The 16,358-nt window shown below is 46.1% G+C and overlaps 1 protein-coding gene across 1 annotated transcript in view; it reads left to right on the top strand.

Annotated features, from left to right (window-relative positions):
- Positions 1-4,114: 4,114 nt before the first annotated feature.
- ZSWIM6 (zinc finger SWIM-type containing 6) overlaps positions 4,115-16,358 on the top strand; it is a 197,110-nt gene continuing 184,866 nt past the window's right edge. The window contains exon 1 of the mRNA XM_060635703.3: positions 4,115-4,857. Within this exon, the coding sequence (XP_060491686.1) occupies positions 4,197-4,857 (661 nt within the window). The 5' untranslated portion in view covers positions 4,115-4,196. The remainder of the gene's footprint in view (positions 4,858-16,358) is intronic.

The raw sequence follows: 16,358 nt of genomic DNA, 5'->3' as shown, positions 1-16,358 counted from the left end.
CTCTGGATAGGACTCTACTGCCCCTTTCAAATAAATTCCTTTGCCATACATCCATGTAGGCATCCAAGTACACAGAGCAGGTGCTAGATTTGGTGCTGGGGGAGGGAGTGTCTCTTTCTTGAGGCTCTCAGTTTAGTTCCTGGGAGTCCTGTTAATGAAGTTTGCCTGTCAGCCTAGCCCCTGACCACACTGGCCGATGTGATATGTGATGTGATATGATGAGCCACAGCATTTGGGAAGCTGTAGACGTTTTGTACTTTTATTTCTTACCATTGCCTAATGGCAAATATTGGAACATAATCAGGGGCCTCTAGTCCTGATTTAGTCCCTGGGGTAGGGTCCTGTTTGAAAAGGGTAATTATAAGTAATTTAGTAACGAATTCTATGAACACCAGGAAAACACTGTAAATACCCCCACAACTAGAGCTGGCACAGTACCAACCAATGATAACATATGGTGACTTACTTCTTCCTTGGCTCAGGGGTAAAGCTAACCTCTGGGGAGGTAGCAGCCTTGCAGTATGGTGCTGGGCACTTGGGGCCACAGAAATGGCTGAGGCATAATCCCAATCCTCAGAGGATTTCTAACCAGGGAAGGGAGAGAATGCGAATGGCTCAGGCAAGTGTAAACATAACTGTGATGCCAGGTAGAATGGTATAGATGCTATAGGAAAGATCCAAAGTGTTAGGAGGGCTTGAAGAGAGAGATCACACTTCTAGGTGGGTTTTCCCAGAGGAAGCAGCATTTGAGCAAGTCCTTGAAAGAAGGGTAGGAATTTGGCAAGTTGCAAGGGAAGAGAGAGACATTATAGGCAGTAGACTTGTCCTGAGCAAATGTAGGGAGTGGGAAAATGAGGAGGACTTCTGGAGAAACTGGGAGAAGTCCTGTTGGAGCATAAGAAAAATCCTGTTGGGGAGCTCGAAGTGCTATTGGCTTTTATGGGAGATGAGGCTGGAAAGCTGGGTTTGGTCAAGATCGTATCTGAGTTTGGTCTTCTGCCAATAGGCAGCACGGAGCCATTTAAAAGAACTTGAGCAGGAGGGTGACACAGTCAGAACTGTACTTGAGGAAGCACAACAGCTGGGTGGAGGAGGATTTGGAGGAGGAAAGGTTATACAGACATACCAGTGAGGAGGCCCTGCAGAGTGAAGAGGCGGAATAATTGAGCAGCAAGAGGGACTGGGATAGACAACACAGCAAGTAAGCCTACATGGGAGTCGCAGGAAAAGGAAAAGAGACATAAAGCTTGGGGGCCTGTAACAGGCGGCGACAGTAATGCCAGTCTAGGGGAAGGAAGAGATCCTGGTTTCCAGGGAAGGGTGGTACTCTGGATTTGAGGTGGCCACGGGCACCAGGAAGAAAGAAGTAAGCTGAAGCAGAGACCGTTACTGGGGGATGGGAATGGTGGAAACTCTACGAGGGGCAGGTCACCAAAAATGCAGAAGAGGACCAGGATAGGCTGTAAGGAAGGGTATTATACATTAAAGAGTTTGGAGAAGGAGAAAACCAAAGACAAAGCAGAGAAAGATGAGTTGGAGATGATGGAGCCACAGTAAAGTGTCAGGGAAACCAGGGGAGAGCAATTCAAGAGGGAGAGTGGTTTCAGCTTAAGCTACTGCAGAAGGGAAAACTGAGAGGAGCTGGTGGCTCTGGATTCTTTTTTTAAATTAAACTAGATCCCTCCAACGTAGGATGATGCCTTAAATCTAGTCTCTTTGGTTCATTACAAAATCGAGATCTCTAAAGTTAGGCACCCTCCAAAGTGTCTATTTTTCTGTTCAATATAAATTAATGTCTTCCACTAACACATCCTATGACCCTGAATAAATCACTTACCCTGTCTAGGGGCACCTGTTTTGTCATCTTTTACTTTCCAGATAAGCGATTCTGTGTGTATCATATGAAAATACTTGGTAATGTACACAATATTACACATGCCTGAGACTTATGACTGTATTTGAGAAGAGCTCAAATTGTATTTTACTTTTCGACTTTTTTTCCTATCACCGATGTTTTTCAAAAGTTTAAACATTATTTTTATTTTTAATAGATCCAGAAATGTAATAACTAGAGGAAAGAGCCCTCCCCTCCCATTTGCCTATAAAGATTCTCTTCCAGCTTTTTTCTCAGGCCTTTACCTAAGCATTGAGAGGTGCACCCCCAAATACCAGACAGATATACAGAAACATTATGTCATCAAAATTTTCCTAACAAGTAAGGTAGCGATGGACAGTCTGCCAGCATCCCGTCCCCCAGGGACCTGCAGCCTGGGTCTTCTCAAGGCCTGACCACAGTTAAGAGCCAAGACCGGCAGTTCGAGGTCCCCTGGACCTTGGCCTTCGGTGGGCGATTTTCTTTAAAATTCAGACGCACTCTATTTCCTTTCATTTTAACCCAGGCAATGAAGCAGGCAGGTGGGTAACACCAGCCAATAACCTTAAAAGACGTGAAAGTGTCAAAGGAGATACGGTTTATCTTCCACAATAGCGACCGTATCAGTATCACGATTTACAGTAAAAACAAGGTGGGGAGAAGAGTAAGGATGTCGCCAACGCGCTAATTAAGTCTGCGGCTTGGACCCAGATTTGACCGAGCTCTGTGGAGTGCGAACAATATTCGCAGGGTTCCCCGTTCAGCCCGGGACTCGCCTCTTTGCCTTCGCCGGCGCCCTCGTACCAGCGAGCAGCGCTCTTCGCTCGCCCGCCCCCCTCGCTGCCTTTACCCGAGTGGAAGGGCCGTTCCGGAGTAGCCAGCGCGGCTGGGAGGACGGCGAGCGTCCGGAGTGCCTAGGTTCCTGGCAGCCGGGCACCCGGGGCCGAGCCTGGCCGACCTAAGTGCGCACCCAGCGCGTTAGCAGCCGCCGTCCGCCGCCGAGCGGCCGGGGCGCGCCGTCTCCAGTCGGCTGGGCTGTGCGCGCGCGCGCGCGCGCGCGTGCGGTGTGTGTGTGCGCGCGTCCGTGGCGTGTGTACTCACAAAGGTGTGTTCGCTAAATCCACTGCCCCGGTGTACCCTCTGCCTCGAGCAGAGCACCCAGCTTAGAGCTGGGTCTCGGCGGCGCGGCCGCGGGGGCGACGCGAGCCGGTTCAAGTTTCCCTGCTCCGCGCCAGCGGCCTGGCCAGCTTCCTTGCCCGCCGAGCTGAGAGTGCGCTAGGGCCGGGAGGCCACGGCCAGCTCAGGACGCGCGTCGCAGAGCTGCGGGGCAGGTTCCGAGCGCTCTGCGCGTTTTGGAACACTTTGGCCGGCTCGGCTCCCAGACCGGCCGTCGGGATACAGCGGACACGGGAATCCGGGACGGGTGCACTGCAGCCATGCGGGGCAGCTGAGTGGCCGCTCTCCTTCCCTACCCGGGTCTGCAAAAGTGAACTGGAAAACAGCCGAGCGCAGCCTCCTCCCTCTTCCCCAGCGCCGCAGTCCCGGCTGGCGTGGGGGTGGGGGGAGTTCCCCTGGGCTGACTGTAGGGGAAGCGGGCAGCGGGGCTGCCTCGGCCGCACCTCCTCCGCCTTCCTCTCCACCCCCGTCCCTCAGGTTCCACGCCGCATTTCTTTGTTTTGAAAGCGCCTCCTCCGCCCAGAGGCTTTTCCCCGGGCAGCCAGGCTCTGACGGGGGTGGGGGGGGTGGGGCATTGGCTCGCGGGCCCCGCCCCTCATTTAGCCCGGACCCTTCCCCGGGCTCTTCTCCCCAAGTCCCCTTCGCCTCCAACTCCCCTTCCCTCCGCTTTTAGACCCACCAGGCGCGTCTTCACTTGCCGGACATCAAAGGGCGGCAGGGAATTGGAGGGGGAAGTTGAGTTGGCAGGGGGCACAGAGACCCACCCACCTTAGGCCTGGCTCGGCTGCCCGTCCCCTCCCGCGGGAACCCCGCCTGAGCCCCGCCCCCCGCGTCACAGCAGCCTGACATTCTCACAACCCATCGGGCACCCAACCTCGCCGCCCCCGCTACCCCCGTGTCCGCGGAGTGCTCTATTTATGTTTCAGCTCAGCGATTTGCATAGGCCCCGCCCCTGGCCCTAGGTCCCCCTATCCGTTCCCCGCCTCAACCCCGACGTCACGGAGCAGGCCCCGCCTCTCGTGCCCGTACAAGGAGCGGCGGGCCCTAGATGGCAGCGTGGCGTCGCCGCGGCGTGTGCGTGTCGCGCTTCCTTGTGCCGTTTATAGGGTCCCAGCACTTCCGCTGTCGGGTTAGAAGCGGCGCGGTCATGGCGGAGCGCGGACAGCAGCCTCCTCCCGCGAAACGGCTCTGCTGCCGGCCGGGCGGCGGCGGTGGCGGCGGGGGCAGCAGTGGCGGTGGAGGAGCGGGTGGCGGCTACAGCTCTGCCTGTCGGCCCGGCCAGCGGGCGGGCAGTGTGGCTGTGGCGGCGTGCGGGGGCGGCGCGGCGCTGGGGCTGCTGCCGCCGGGTAAGACCCAGAGCCCCGAGTCGCTCCTGGACATCGCGGCGCGCAAGGTGGCGGAGAAGTGGCCGTTCCAGCGCGTGGAGGAGCGCTTCGAGCGCATCCCGGAGCCGGTGCAGCGCCGCATCGTTTACTGGTCCTTTCCCCGCAGCGAGCGGGAGATCTGCATGTACTCGTCCTTCAACACCGGCGGCGGCGCCGCGGGCGGCCCCGGCGACGACAGCGGCGGTCCCGGCAGCGCGGGCGGCGGCGCGGGCGGCGCAGGCGGCGGCGGCTCCTCGTCCTCGCCGGCCGCCACCTCGGCCGCCGCCGCCGCTGCCGCCGCCGCCGCCGCCGCCGCCGCTGGGGCCGGGGCCCCGTCGGTGGGGGCCGCCGGGGCGGCGGACGGCGGCGACGAGACACGGCTGCCCTTCCGCCGGGGCATCGCGCTGCTGGAGAGCGGCTGCGTCGACAACGTCCTGCAAGTCGGTGAGTCACGGGGCAGCCGCGGAGCCGTCTGTCCGTCCGTCAGTCCCTCGGGGGGCGCCCGCCCCCTCTCCTCCGGCAGCCCCTCAATTGGGCGCGCGTCCGCACCCCCTCCCGATGCCCTCACCGGCCCGGACCGTCCTCTCGAGCGGAGCGCCCATTTCCTTCTCGCCCCTCCCCGCCCCCGTTTCCCCGGACGGGCCAGCGCGAGTGGGAAATGAATCAGCAGGACTCGCCCCGCGGCGGGGTTGGCGGGGTGGGTGTCGGGTGCCCCCGGCCCGCTCCGTTCCCCACCCTTCTCCCGGGGAGCACGTCCCGGAGGGCTGCTCGCCCTTTTTTGGGGGGTGGTTGTGGACAAAGGCGGAGGCGGACGGCCGGGCTCCGGCGAAGGGTGTGTGTGGCGGGGCCGTGCGGGGCGGGGGAGGGGGCGCGGGCCGCACAGACAATGCCGGCCGGGGCCGAGCCGGCGGCCGGGCCGCCCTCCGCGTTCACCCTGCTCTCTCTCCTTGTCTGCCGTTCGCTCCTTTTTCTTTCTCCTCTTTCCCCCTCCCCGCCCCCTCTATTGGAGGGGTGGGGACTACATTTTAATGCCTCTCGGGTGCCGCTCCTTTCGGGGCTCCGACGGGCTGGCGGCCGTGGCGCTCCGGGGTCGTTGCGGCGTCTGGTTTGGCCCGGGCGAGCTCCGCCGGCGGCCCGGGGATTTAAATGTGTCTTTTCCCCCCCGCGCCTCCCCTGCCTAGTTGGTGCGCAGGAGGGAGGGGGGCGGCGGGCTGGACTCCCTCTCCTCAGAGACCTCTCCCCCCGAGGGCGTCCCCGAGTCCATGGGCGCGAGCCGGGGAAGGAACGGCTTGCGCTTCCCTTTCCTGTCGGGCCCGGCGGTGCCCCGGGGCCTCTGCCGCCGGAGTTTGGTTGGCGCTGGGTGGCCGGTGGCCGTGCGCGGGGCGAGCCGCGGTGAGCAGTTACGGGCTTTGCGCTCGCAGCCGGCGGCGGCAGGAGCGCGAGGCAGAGGGGCTCCGCGGCCGCGCAGCGTCCCTCCAGGCGCGGCCGCCTGGCAGCCGGGCGCGACCCCGCACTTTGTTCTCGTTTTCAGGTTTATTTGTGCCCCTTTCAGTTCTCTGTCATCCTCCGAAAAGGGAGACCCAAACAAAAGAGTCTCTTTATATTCTTTTCAGAGCTTGTAAAGTAGAAGATATTTGACAAAGGCGAGCAGGACTTGTGATTTAAAGCTGCACAGCCCTCCTTTTCTCTGACAGACCATGAGAGTTTTCTCAAATACCGAGTTTAAAAGCTTTCCCTATCTTCACTCCGTACCCCCAATGTTTTTTTCTGGCCAGATATCTTTTTCAGCCGTAGGATGGGGATGTTTGGGATGGAGTGAAAAGAACAATGCTATAATGAAACTCCCCCCCCCCCCCCATATTTTTCTCCTGATTGCAAACGGCATGTTTTGCCGCCCCCCCTCCGCCCCCCTCCCCGGCATTGCTGTCTACTTTAAATAGTATTGTGGTGGTGAACATGGTACCTAATGAATGGGGAGAGGGTTGGAAGCATCGCTGTCTCTGATTTTTAATCTTTCTTTCCATAGTCCGTTCTTTTATCCTTCTCTTTGGGAGTCGGGTGGGGGTCTGGATAGGGGCCGCAAAAGAGAATTAAGATTTATTTTAATTCTCTTTAGTTAATTTGAATTCTAATGCAGTCTGCAAACGTGATTTTCTGCATGGTCATTTATTTCCAAAGGCAGCCCCCAGTGTTGTCTTTTCTAGGTTCGGTATCTTCTCCTTATGTCTAGAGGAGATTTAACTTTTGAGGCTATCCATCCTTCTTAAAAAAAAAAAAAAAATCTAATTAGCATTCTTTAAAGTTATACCTCCTTTTTTTTTTTTTTTTTTTACACCCCCCCCCCCTCCCCCCTTGTTTCCTGCTGGGTTGAAACGGATTGAAGCACATCCACGGTTTCTCAGTATAACCAAACTAGAGTTTGGGAATTTTTATGGCTTGGCTGGCAATGTTGAGTGTTGTTTTTTTTTTTTTTTCCTCCTTCTGTGCTTGACTCTGCTTGCAAGCAATGAGGAATGACAGGAGAGCACATAGGGAGGGTTTCTTGGCTGATTGCATTTAAGCCAGGAATTCACTGTGAAAATAAAGCCAAGGGGCGATAAATAAAAGATGCAATCTTCTCTAGGAGACAGACACACAGCGTGGGCTTTGCCTGCTTTCATCAGTGAAGAGGCCTGGGTGAGTTGTAAAAGAAAATAGTAACTTTTTGAATAGTCCCCAAAGGGGAAGGAGGCCACTGAATGGAGTTGGCAGTAGTTGATATGAAATCGTATGATGCTGTTTGCATAGCTTGAAGAGTTGACCACCCTTTCGGAAACACTTACATACGTGCTAAACAAGTGCTGTACAAATTGTGGAAAATATTCTTTTTTCCCCTCTGAGTTGTGCCAGTTTCCTTAACTTCCAAGTTGTATTACTTGTTGTGCCAGTCAGCTTATGAGATGGAAGGCTGTTAAATGCCTGGCAGCTGGCTCTGTGAGATAGAAAACTCAGGACCAGGATTTCTTTTCCTTGATGAAGAACAGAGAGAATGGCTAGATTAACCATCTAACTTAGCTTTAAGTGGTGGTTTGAATTGGTATACTAACACAAGAGACTTATTTTATAATTTTTCGATATGAGGTAGAAGTCATTTTTGCTTCAGAACGTGACATGGAAAATAACACCATATACCATGATAGAACCATAAGCAATATTCTGGTATTCCAAAATTACAAGTTTGTTTGTACAGGAAGTATTCACTGACTTTTGTAGAGATGACTAAATTATAGATGCAGCAGGGAAAATCTAGTTGTTTGACACTGTTGAAGATTTTTTTAAGTATTGAGGGTCAATGAATTGGGACTTACCAGAAATTAAACATGTTTATTAGTTATTTTTAAACTCCTATTTTAAGAAGAAATTTAAAGGGAAAAAAATTAAGTCTTTGATGTAGTAGTTGTAATAGTTGTAAATGGTATTTAATTGGTGCAGAACTGTCCATCAGTTAATTATTGGAAGTTTTGGAGAAAGTGTAGTTCGCTAATTTTTTATTGATTGATATTATATCAAGAGAGAGTCATTGCTGAAGGTACTTGTATGTAAATATTATCGACACCACTGAAGTAATAATTTAGAAGGCATGTAAAAAAATTTCCCCAAAGTTTTGCCTGGGAAAGAGAGCTTTCTTATTATGACCTGAAACTCAAATTTTAAGGACAAATAACTTGAATTAAAAGACAGACAAATTTAATTGGATAAAAAAACCTGAAAATTTCTGGAAGACTGAAAACGTGATAAATGAAGTTAAGCAGCAAACTGGGGCAAATATTTGCAGCATGTTGGAGGCTAACGAGAACTCTGAAAAATTAGTTTAAAAAATAAAAGGGAGGGATGAATAATTTAGTTAAAACACGGGCAACACATTTCACAAAGAAATGTAAATGATCAATTTGTCTTCACTCTTGTTGTTAGTAAAGGTGACAGGCCACGTTCTTCTGCCACATCGGTGAAGACAAAAAAGATGGGTAGATAGTACCCAGAATTGGCTGAGGAGGTGGGAGAAGATGCTGCCTCCCTGGTTCCTTGGCTCTGTCTTTTTATGTCATTTCTAGGAATTTATTTTCTACATTCATTGATATTCATGCACAAAGATGTTCTGTACGTTGAGCAATGCTCATTGCAGTATCTGTAATACTGAAAAGCTGGAGTCTGTGGAAATTTCCATCTGAAGGGAACTGGTTAAGAAGTACTCTATGGAATTCTACGCAACCGTGAAAAACAGAGAGAGAGATAAATATATATACTGATAAGAAAAGGTGACCAGAATATTTTATTTAAAAACAAGTCAGCTCTTCATACGGTAGGCTGTAATTTCTGTTTAAAACAAAAAAGATAGACTTACAGATGCATAAAAATTTCTAGAAGGCTACACAAGCAACCATTGAATAGTGGTTATCTTTGGAAAAGGGCAGTCAAGTGGATGGGTGTACTTTTGGGGGGGGTTACTTTTCATTTTATGATTGTCTTATGGTTGGATTTTTCTAAGATCAGAAGCGCTCATTTTTGTAATTAAAAAGTCTTAGAAAAATTATCTTGTGTTTTTCAATTTTTTGTTTGTTTTGCGGTGTGTGTGTGTCCTCTTTCGGAAAATTGGTATACATTCGATTTTGTATTGAAACAAACAAGTTTGCTTAATTTGTGACTAATCAGTTTAAAATAAGTATTTAAACAAAACTGGGATCTTGCCTTTAGTATGGGCAGGAAGAAGATAAATTTTAAAAGGAGTTGCTTTTTTTTGTTTGTTCTGTTTTGTTTTGTTTTGCTGGTTACTTTTGGGAGAAAGGAATATTCCCCGGAATTCTGTTAACACTTTGGTAAACATTTTTTTATGGACTTTTTAGATTCATAACTTAAAATTTCTTGTTTTAGGGAGTGGCAAGGCAGTAAAAGGGAATCTGTTTTAGAATTAGGTTGGATAAAATTTTTAGTCACTTTATTTAAGGCTAATTTGTGGGCATTTCTTTGAGTGTTTTGGTTTTCTTTATAGACCAGAGATTGTTATATGAAAGTATGATTCTGGGTACACTTTCAGAATGGGATGTTTTGTTTACTGTTGATAGTATATTTCATTGAAAGCATTTTCAAGAGGGAAGTGATAATATAGAACATTTAAAAATTAGATCCTATGTTTTCTTCCTTTTGATTAATGAAAAAGTACACAAAACAAAGTTTGAAACTAGTTGCATATGTCTTCTTTTATTCTGTGCCAGTTAAAATGTTTGATTTGCTTACAATTGATTTTTGAAAGTATCTGAGTACTTAGTATGTGCTCAGCATTGTTCTGAGGAAGGTTAAAATTTCAATTTTTTCAATTATATGTGGGGAAATCTTGGAATTTCCATCTCTGGTGGCTAGTATTGGTCCAGTGAGGAAATCTAAAGTGTTCAGGAAACAACAATACTTGTAGCCAAAAGATTTCAATAAGATGGAAGGTGAATTGCAGATCTGAATTAAGCAAACATTTTTACTATTGCTTCAGGCTTTAATTTCTTGCCATACAGTTAGTTGTATTCTGAGTACACCCTTGGGGTGAGGAGGAAAAGGCCATCCCCATTATTTTATTTCAACTGTGCATTGAATTTCATCCTTTCTGTAAAGACTTTGATGCCTTTCCTTTTAGAAACATCAGGATGACTGTGGAACATGTCCTTTAATAGAAGAATTATTGCAATTAATTGACCAACTCAAGTCATTATTGTCTTAAGTATGTTCTGGCCGATTTTTAAGATGTTTATCCTGGGCCTCTTTTCTTTTCACAATGGGTAATCAATTGCCATCAATTCTAACTCTAAATGTTTCATTTGTGTTTCATGAGCAGGCCAGCACATCTTTTCTGGTCACACTCATATTAAGGGTTTAGTTAATGTTTGATTTCAGTGGGCAGTATGTTCAGTGAAAAGGATGGCAATGGAAGAATACCAATGTTGTCTTTTAAGAAAGCAACCCCTTTTAAAAGTTACACAATTGGGTCTGTAGTAATTCCACATGCTTACATGCTCTGTTTTTGTGTTAGAAAACCGTTTTTCTTTAATACTTCAAAATGAATTTGGTACCTTTAAGAAGCTTTGTTACATACACATAAAATTAAACAAAACTCCTGTGGTGTTAGCAGTTTTTATAGGGGTGGTCATTAAACTTGAACTGTTGTTGACCTTCAACTGTTATATTTAAGGGGACAAATATCCTAGAAAAGAAAGAAGATCATAGTTAACTATAAACATCTTAGAAACAAAGCAGATTATAGGCAACTATTTTTTAGGTGACAATAAACTATGTGGGACTCACAAAACCATTTTTAGTTATCTTTCAAATTATTGTGTAATCTCAAGACCAGTGCTTTTTCACAACAAAAAAAACCTAATTTAATTTTCTTGGTTTATTAATTTTTTGACATGTGTAAATGTTTGGGGATTACAGTAAATTAGAAAACATAAACAGTTTCCTTTAAGTGGATAGGAAGACTCTCCATCTCCTTTTGAAAAATCAGTCTCAAGTGGTAATTTGGAGAAAAATACTACATAGTCTTGTCTCATGAAAGGAGACTCTAGTTTCTTAGTCCTAGCCAGTCTCACAAATAAAGTATGTTGGTTTAAAAAACATATCTTTGCAGGGGCACCTGGGTGGCTCAGTTGGTTGGGCATCTGACTTGAGCTCAGGTCATGATCTGGCATTTGTAAGTTTGGTGAGTTTGGTAAGTTCAAGCCCGGCATTGGGGCTCCCCGCTGATAGCTCAAAGCCTGGAGTCTGCTTCGGATTCTGTGTCTCCTTCTTTCTCTGCCCCTTCCCCACCTGTGCTCTGTGTCTCTCTCTGTCTCTCTCAAAAATAAATAAATAAGCTTAGGAAAAAAAACCCCATCTTTGCAGTTTTTGCTTTCAGTGCCATGTGTTCTGCTAAGAATATGCTTTAAACATGGTTTTTAGTTCTTTAAAAATAGGATGCTTCCTTTTATTTTTCTCATCTAGAAAAGGTAGTTAAAGTAAGCTTTAGAGAGAAAGCAGTGCAAAATCTGGTTTTCATTTGAAATTTAAAGATTGACTTTCAGCAAATAGTAAGTGGACTTTGGTAAGGGTGTGCTAAGTGATTTATATTTGTGGGATTCCTCAGTGATAATTAGATTCGGGTCAGTTAATATGTATTGTATATATTTACATATATTTACTTACGTATTTGTAACTAATTTGATGTTCATAAGTGCACATAAAAGGAGATGAACTCAGTGTCATTTGGGTATCATTACCCGAAGCATATTTCAGTGACCCTGTGTATAGATACATTGTGCTGTTTCTTCTTAAAATATGCTAACAGATGAGAAGCATTTTGTTTTTACAAAATGCGTTTGTATGATAGTTATTATCTACTTGTAGAGCTGAGGCGCAGACATGTTGAGTAGTTTGTCCAGAGAGGGGTAATAAATTGCAAAGTTAAATGTTGAATTTCTGTTTTTCCTCCCTTCAGTCTGCCTGTTAATTTGCTGGAGATGTTTGGTGAATTCCACAAACCCCCAGAACTCTGCATATTCTTTTTATTTTTTTTTAAGATTTTTTTTTTTTTTTTTTCTTTTTAAGTTATCTCCACATCCACTGTGGGGCTTGAATCCACAACCCTGGCATCAAGAGTTGCATGCTCCACTGACTAAGCCAGCCAGGCTCCAGGCTCCAGGCTCCAGGACAAGTCTTTTTTTTTTTTTTTTTTTTTTTTTTTTGAGCTTATTTATTTGAGGCACCTGGGTGGCTCAGTCGATTGATCGGCTGACTTCAGTTCAGGTCATGATCTCACAGTTCATGGGTTTGATCCCCATGCTTTGGATCCTTTGTCCCGCTCTCTCTCTCTGCCCTCCCTCGCTTGAACTACTCTTTCTTTCAAAAGTAAGTATTTTTGAGAGAGAGAGGGAGAGAGAGAGCATGGGTGAGCGTGAGTGAGGGAGGGGCAGAGAGAGAGTTGGAGAAGGAGAGAGAGAGAATCCCAAGCAGGCTATCAGTGCAGAGGCAGATGCAGGGCTCGAATTTACAAACCCTGAAATCATGACCTGCGCCAAAATCCAGAGTCAGACGCTTAACCGACTGAGCCACCCCACATGCCCCAGGCCAGGCATATTCTTGAATGTAAAATGATTGGAGTGTTGGAGAGATTATTTGGCTAACATTTTACTGAATGTTCTAAAAGTATTTCTAGATAGCATTTCAGTTTCTGGTGGAAATCTAATGGGTTCAGTTAAGCAATGATTGTAGCTTGCTGAATACATGCTAGTGTGAAAATATTTGTAGACATTTGGAAATTGTAGAGGTTGTAGGGTGAGACCAAAGTTCTGAAGAAGTTAGACTGTTAACTGTATGAAACTACATTACAGTTGTGTGAATATACATGAATGCACTCCTATACCTGTACACCTATGTAATAAAGAATTTACTAAATGTTTAAAATGCTTGTGCAGAACAAGAGAAGTTAATACCCAGTAAGAAATTTGGCTGCTCTGAATTTAGTACATTTGTGAAAACTTAACCAGCGTCTACATTTGACTTATTTTTGTAGGCTTTTCCAGTGTTTTTGTCAGAATCCCCTACCCTCATGCCAGTAAATAGTATATAAACAGTCCCTAGATGTATGGGATCTTTCATGTAATTGATGTGGTCTCAGAACTTTAGTAACCTCTCTAATTCCTAAAGACCTCTTGTTTGGGTGGCTTTTCTTTATCGAAGGAAGCATGATTTACGGTGAGCTTTTTAATATTACTGCAACAACATTTACTAACTAATAATCGTAGTTAACACTTTCATACCCTTAACCTTGTGCCAGATACGGCTCCAAGCACTTTATATTTCTTAACAGTCCTATGAGGTAGGTACTTTTATCATTCTCATTTTACAGATGAGGAAACTGAAGTATTGGAAAAAAATGAAAGTGACTTTGCCCATTTACACAGACTGGTACATTACTGAGCCAGACACAGCCTCTCTGGGTGGTACTCTTACCCTCTAAGTAATACTGCCCACGAGGGGCGCCTGGGTGGCTCAGTTAGTTGGGCCAGTTAGTTGGTCTGACTTAGGCTCAGGTCATGATCTTATGGTTGGTGGGTTTGAGCCCTGTCTCCAGCTCTGTGCTGACAGCTCAGAGACTGGAGCCTGCTTCGGATTCTGTGTCTCCCTCCCTTTCTGCCCCTCCCCACTCACACTCTGTCTCTCTCTCAAAAATAAGTAAACATTAAAAAAAAATTAAAAAATTTTTAATGCCCATGATGCATCATCATTAACTATTCTAGAGGGTTCATCTTTAGATCTATTATAGTCTTTTCTACTTTATAGAGTGATTTTCATGGTGGCCAGAATTTTAAATTATCACAACTGTGATTTTTTTTAAAGGTTTATTTTATTTTGAGACAGAGAAAGTGAGTGCGAGTGGGGGAGGGGCAGATTGAGGGTGGGAGAGAGAGAATCTGGAACAGGCATTGTACCATTAGTGCAGAACCCGATGTGGAGTTTGAATGCATGAATCATGAAATTATGACAGCCAAAAATCAAGAGCTGGATGCTCAACCGACTGAGTCACCCAGGCTCCCACAACTCTATGATTTTTGAAAAAAAATATTTATTTTTGAGAGAGAGAGCACCATTGGTGGAGGGGCAAAGAGAGAGAGAGAGGAGGACAGAGGATTCGAAGTGGGCTTTGTGCTGTGCTGACAGCAGTGAGCCCAATGCAGGTCTCTGACTCATGAACGAATGGAACCATGAGAGCGGGACCTGAGCCGAAGTCGGACCCCTCACCATCTGAGCCACCCAGGTGCCCACAGCTATGAATTTTAACATGTATTTTAGAATTTGACTTGAAAAACTGCATTTCACAAATTCCTCTTATGAATGAATTTCAGCTTTGGAAGATGGTTGTGTGGGGTGATTTTGATCATCTTCCATTGGGCATTTTTTAACTTTTTTTAAAAGTTTATTTATTTTGAGAGAGGGAGAGAGAGCATGCGTGCAACATGAGTGGGGGACCCCAGGGGTGGGGTGGGGGGAGACACAGAGAGAGAGAGAGAGAGAGAGAGAGAGAACCCCAAGCAGGCTCTGTGGCCAGTGTGGGGATCAGTCCCACAAACTGTGAGATCATGACCTGAGCTGAAATCAAGAGTTGGTGGCTGAACCGACTGAGCCACCCAGGCACCCCCATTTTTAACTTTTGAAAGAGGAATTAACTTGTAGGTTAGATCTAAATGTGGTATATATGAGGCAAAGGTAATCTTTCAAGGTAAATTTTAGAAATTCTGTATTTATCTCATTTTAAGGCCCCTTTTAAATGTTTTGATTAAAAATCATTATTTCTTGTGGCTGGTAAAAAGATTTCATATTCTTTGAGAGGCAGAGAGTTCATTGGAAAGATGTTAATTTGAAGGATGCAGTAGGACCTGTCAGTACATTTAAACTGGTACTAACTGAATAAAGTGATCAGATAAATTGGAAGCTCATTTAGCGAATTAATGTGCTTAAATTCAGGTGACTCACTGCCTGGTCCTGCCTTATTTACCAGTCTCCCTGTTTACTTAATGCATTTTTTATTGTTAATTGGTGTCAGATCTCTAATGATGGAAGATATTATACTGAAAATAAGCATAAGAAGGTAGCATGTAGAGTGAGTCCACAAAAGCAAGATTTAAATTCTCTTAATTAGATCAGTACAATTTAGAATGCTATATGTGCCACATTGTACCTGTTAAATATTTGCTAACAGTGACCAGCATTTTTATAAATGAAATATTGATGTTTTATAATTTCAGTGTATGGGCAGAGCCTGGAGCCTCTTCTCGTGTTGTGTTAATCTTTCTTGGTGACGGCCTGCCGAAGTTATACTCAACCTTTGCTCTTGCTATAGCTTGATATTAACCAATTTCCACAGACAAGATGGTCATGGTTTTCATAAATATTTGTCATAATATAAGCCCCTAAAATTCAAATACCAGAAATTTGTAATCTTATTGGTGTATGTGAAGGAGCATCTTTTTTTATACATTTGCATTCTTTCTTTAGGACTTTGTTTTCTTAGCACTTCTTGACACTTCTGATTTTGTACTCTTCACACTGTCTTTTAGGCCACCCCTTCCCTGCCAGTCACCTATGTGTTTTTTTCCTTCTACTTTCTCTAGACCATGGTAAACCTGAGGACTGAAATAAATGACCAGTGGCTGGTTTGTGATGATGGTAGAATCAAGTGAGAGAAACCTGAGAGTAGGAGGTGGCGGAGCCTCTGAACCTTCTTCAGCGCTTCACTGTCTTCCTCCCTTTCTCCCCTTCCCACACTTCCTTCTTGTCTTTCCTCCTTTCTTGAGTGTGGGAGATGGAGTGGTGGGAGTGAGGAGTAGGAGGGAGTGGTAGGAAAAAAGGCAAGAAATCTGGGAGAGGTAGAAAATACCAGCTGAGAGCTTATTCTGTTCCCTTCCTTCTCTGCTTTTAGTTGTCTCCTCCCCTTAAACCTCCCTTGATTTAGGGAAATAAAGCTGAGGTCACAAGGACCTATGTGTTCCAGCTGCTGCTTGGCTGCTATTTTTAGCCTGGCCCTGCATCAGGCTGGCACCGGGCCATGATGGCACAGGGCCAGCACGTTGTGGGACTGCTGGCAAATGTCAAAAACCTAACTTTTCGGTTATCAAACTGAAATTTCAGATATATTCTCCACGATGATACTCTACTTATCTCTACTTTTTTGAAATGGGACATATATGTTTATTTTTAGAAAAGATTGAGTTTTGACAGTGGTCATCATACTACTATAACTATTTTAGACAGGAGGAAGATTTAAGAATTGCACTATCGGGTCATTGTTATATCCTGCTCAGTAATTTTGGTTTTGTGGTGGCACCAAGAAGTGTGAAATTTGCCCGACCTATTTAATATGTCTTGGGCATCTTTTTTTAAAAATTTTT

Source organism: Panthera onca, chromosome A1 (assembly GCF_046562875.1).
Source record: "Panthera onca isolate mPanOnc1 chromosome A1, mPanOnc1 haplotype 2, whole genome shotgun sequence".
NCBI lineage: Eukaryota > Metazoa > Chordata > Mammalia > Carnivora > Felidae > Panthera > Panthera onca.
The sequence above is the reverse complement of the archived record's forward strand: the minus strand, read 5'-3'. Positions and strand labels throughout refer to the sequence as shown.